The sequence below is a fragment of the Typha angustifolia genome, chromosome 3 (assembly GCF_048772165.1).
Source record: "Typha angustifolia cultivar Huaian chromosome 3, ASM4877216v1, whole genome shotgun sequence".
Lineage (NCBI taxonomy): Eukaryota > Viridiplantae > Streptophyta > Magnoliopsida > Poales > Typhaceae > Typha > Typha angustifolia.
Genome location: NC_133241.1, coordinates 7,796,991 through 7,801,411, shown reverse-complemented (window position 1 = coordinate 7,801,411; position 4,421 = coordinate 7,796,991). Strand labels below are relative to the sequence as shown.

Genomic DNA, 4,421 nt, shown 5'->3' with positions numbered 1-4,421 from the left:
AATAATTTCCAAAATACTTAAATTTACTCACGTGATATTCGCAGGTAATTTTTAATAAAATGTCAGGAAGAATAAATGAGGGTGGCTATGTTATAAGAGTTTAATATCTCATGAAATTAATGAGCAAAGTTTTTAGATTTCATATGTCGGTAAAGCTTGTCTTATATATAGATTCAAGCGACCAGAAGTTCATCCTCCTGCTTCATATAGATAGTGTAGGAGTTTCTTTAGGAGCTCTCAACTCCTTGCTATACAGCCCAATCAAGTCAAAGTTAGAATGTTAAGAGGCCCAGCTTGGCACGTCTCGTGCATTAAACGCTTTAGGGTTGCTGTCACCACAGTACTAGATGACAAAGTTAGATCGATATCACTTGTTACCCACTGGGTGTGTAGTGATTTTATCTCCCAACCTTGGCTTGCTTATAGTATTCCTTAAATCGCCATTTGGCATCAAAAGGTACGTAGCATTATTAACCTATTATGATTGGCCATTGGTGGCAGCTGGTTGATAGCGTGATGGATTTTGATGGAACTGACCGTTAGTGAACGACGATAGGAAGGATGCATGATAGAAATGACAATGGAAAGAAGGAAATTAAATAAAAAAAACTAAAATTTGTTGGAGTAATCATTGTTCTAATCTTTGGGTTTGATAAAAAGAGTTGGATAAAACCCAAGATAAAAAAAAGAAAAGAATGAAGAAAGAGAAGGTGAAAGGTTTGACATTAGTATAACGCAAACACCCAACTTGGAGAATTTAGATTGAACGTACTACTGAGGTAATATTTATGTAGAAAATATATTTAAACCCAGAGTTCGTTGGTTGGAAAAGTACTAACTAGTTCTCAGCCACTTGTGCTAATGTCTTGACCTACTGCCCTATAATTTCTTAATGTTACTTTGAAACGTACGAATCTCAAAGATGAAAGACGATGTACAGGGGGGGGCACTACAATGGTACAAAGTACCACTCTCTACTCTCGTAGGACGGAGACCATCACAGACAAAGTTCCTATATAGACGGTAATCTTAGAAGCAGTCTTGGTAGCTCAACCCTGGGAGAGATAAGGATGTTTGCCTAATTTTAGACACGATAGCGAAAGCCTTCTTCTTTTCCTTCTCCTTTTCTTTTTCTCTTTTCTTTTTACTACTATTTTCTCTGTTTGATCTCTTCAAGGAGCAATTGTTTCACTGTTTGTTTCACCCATTGATGTGGACTCTTTAGACGTTAAAATGGAAATCTACAATATTAATATTTTTTAACTACGTGTAAATATATATATACACAAGAAGAGCAAGAGATGGCACAAGAGAAAATGTTGGGTTTTTTTATTTTAATTTTAATTTATTTTGTTGGTTCCTTCTTATGTTTGTTTATTAGCATCATGGATCTCATCAAGAGAAGAGAAGAAGAAAGTAAAGGAGGAAAGAAAGAAAGAAAGAAAGAAAGAAGAATTATTACTACACAAGACGAATTCTCCTATACAAATCTCTGTCCCCCTCACTCTCTCTCTCTCTTGTTATCTCTTGTGGCCCTTTTTCTTTCTGTAATTTGGACCCACAAAATAAAATTCTTAAGACTCATCAACACATACATTATAGATTAATAGAGAAGAGGAGGAAGAAGAAGGAAGATGGAAAGAAAGATAGGGAAAAAAAAGGATCAAAAGTGGAGGAGTTTGTATTCTTCCATTGGTTGCAAGAATGATACCATCCACTGTTGAATTAAAGCACTCAAAATGACGCTAAAAGGTGGAGAAACAAAGCGGCGATCAGCAAACTTACTGCGAATTATTTTGGTGGTCATCTCCACTGTCCGCCGCTTGCTGCTGATGGTTGTGAGGTTGGTGATGATCTAAAGCTTGGTGGTGATCGGAACTCATACTCAGTCCACCTCTATTGTAAGCGTTTAGCGCGGCGAGCATGCCGAGATTGGTGTCGGAGATGCCTAGACCCAAGTGCTGCGGCATCGCGCGGCCGCCTTGGAAGTCGACGCCAACGCCGCCGGAGAAGTTGATTCTGGACATGAATTGGAGTGGGGCTTGGATGGTGCTCCCCCCGGCGGCGGCGGGGAAAGTCCACATGGATGGTTCAGATGGCCCGGCGGCGGAGGGCGCCGTCGACGCCGCGGAGACTGGCAGCATCCAGAACGCGCCCCCCGCGCCGCTGTTTGGCGCGACGGCCCACATTGGCGCTGCGGGGAGGACGCCCGGAGGCCTGATGGCTGTTCTTGAATTCTTGGCCGCGGATGTCGGCGAAGAAGGATTAGCACCGCCACTGCTAGTGCTCACGTGCTGGCTCTGCTGCTGGTGCTGGTGCTGGTGTTGGCTGTGATCTTCTTTGAAGAGGTCTTCTCTGAAGCGTTTCCTCAAATAGGTGTCGGACGAGGAATCCCCGCCCGGTTGTAACCCCTCGCCGACTTGGTTGGAGGAGAGGAAGTGATGATGCTGGTGGGAGGGAGGTGGCGGAGGGGGTTGGAATCCGAGCATGGCAGCGGCCGAGACGTCGGGGTTACCTTCGCGGTGGTGGGCAAGGGCGAGGGCGTGGTGGAAGGAGTGCTGCGGCGGCGCGGACTTGGACGGTGGCGCGGAGAGGGAGGAGCCGCTGCTGCGGAGGGAGATGTTGAGGGTGGAGAAGTTTGCCGGGATCGTGCCGGTCCCGGTAGCGGCGATGATGGCTGGCTCGGCCTGCTGGAGCAGCCACTCGATGGTCTCGCCGTCGGACTTGTGGCCGAGCTCCCGGGTGAGCTGGAAGACACGCGCGGCGCACACCGCCGGCATCCGTATGCGCCGCCCACGACCATCGACCTTCGTGTGCCGATCCTTGGACGATCTCTTCGCCGCCGCGGCCGCCGCCGGGGCCTTCTTGGTGGGGTCGGAGGTGGAGGAGGTTGGGTCGGGTTTAGGAGGGGTGGATGACATGGCGAGAGACGGCCCACCGACATGTTGGATGTTGGAGATCATGAAGGAGGAAGGACTTTGCTGCTGTTGCTGCTGCTGTTGGTTATGATGATGGAGGAAAGGATGATGATGATCGGAAGTACTCCGACTACTATTCGTGCCGGTGCTATTACTACTATTAGAAGGAACTCCACCTCCACCTCCCCCTCCACCTCCACCACCACCACCACCGCCACCACCACTATTACCTCCATGACGCTGCTGGTCATGTTGGTCCATCTTTCTTGCGCTTGATTAATAAGAAAAATAAAATAAAAAATAAAACAAAATTCTCGTTTTTGGCTTGTTTTTATCCTTTTAAATCCACCCAAAAATCCATTGAAGCGAAGCGAGGAAGGTAGAGGTAGAGAGAGAGAGAGAGAGAGAGAGAGAGAGAGAGAGAGAGAGAGAGAAAGGGAGAGGACCTAGTCAGGGGCCGGATGGTTGCTTTGCTGGAGAGTTCGTGGGGCTGCTACTCTCTCTCTCTCTATCTCTCTCTCCTCCTATCCAAATTGACTCCCGTCTCAAGAGAAAGAAAAGAAAAATAGAAAAGATAAAGAGAGAGAGAGAGAGAGAGAGAGAGAGAGAGAGAGAGAGAGAGAGAGAGAGAGAGAGACGAAGTGGGGGAAGGCAAAGGTTGTTGAGAGGCAAAGATAGAGATGGAAGAAGAGAAAGTAGCTAGCTTTAGTTTTAGATCCCAAACCCGGAATTCCTATAATCTTTTTTTTTTTTCCTCCTTTCTCTTTTATTTTTCAAAAAAGAAAAAAGAAAAAAGAAAAGAAAACACGCTTCTTCTTCTTCTTCGACACAGTAGAGAACAGGAGGCCACTCGTGGGGCCTTGGAAGCAATGATAAATATAGACTTTGTTACACCCAACAGAGTTAAAGCTCAAAAAACCCACTTCCCACTTTGATCTCGTCTTTCTTTCTTTCTTTTCTACCCTTTCTCTTTCACACTCTCTCTCTCCCTTTCAACCCTCGGCAAAATTTATATACTTCCCTTTCCTCCAAACAACAACAACACCAACTCGAGTGGGTTTGAGTAATTATTTATATATATATATATCTCCTTTCCAAATCCCAACAGGAAGCTCGCTACTCTTAAGACGCCCTTAAAGACGGCGACAAGTGGTCCTTATCCGTTTGCCGCTGGGGAATTTGAGGAAGACGACCGTCACGGTAATAGTAATTATTATAAGTGGAGAAAGAAAATTTCGCAGATAACACCCTACACTCGATCCAATTTACCAATCCGACCTCTTACTGGTAATCATACAGGGTGTTATTTGCAAATATCTGTGGGTTTTCTACAATTACTGCCTCTTCCCACCACTACCACTGCTCTCTTCCCCCAGGTAATATGGGCAGCAGCAGCAGCCAGACAGTGCAGGTGGGCGTCAGATAAAGCATCTAATGCTCTTGACAGCTCATCCCAACAACACAAACATCTCATCTCTCTCTCTCTCCTCCTCCTCCTCCTCC

The 4,421-nt window shown here is 45.8% G+C and overlaps 1 protein-coding gene across 1 annotated transcript; it reads right to left on the bottom strand.

The window, feature by feature from the left end:
• Window positions 1-1,433: 1,433 nt before the first annotated feature.
• Window positions 1,434-3,666, bottom strand: LOC140758356 (transcription factor TCP8-like). The gene has a single exon (XM_073094484.1). The coding sequence runs from the start codon at window positions 3,177-3,179 to the stop codon at window positions 1,782-1,784; it is 1,398 nt and encodes a 465-aa protein (XP_072950585.1). The 5' UTR covers window positions 3,180-3,666; the 3' UTR covers window positions 1,434-1,781.
• Between the last annotated feature and the right edge of the window lie 755 nt (window positions 3,667-4,421).

Coding starts and splice junctions, on each gene's coding strand:
- LOC140758356 (XM_073094484.1), bottom strand. CDS start 3,179: ATGGACCAACATGACCAGCAGCGTCATGGAGGTAATAGTGGTGGTGGC.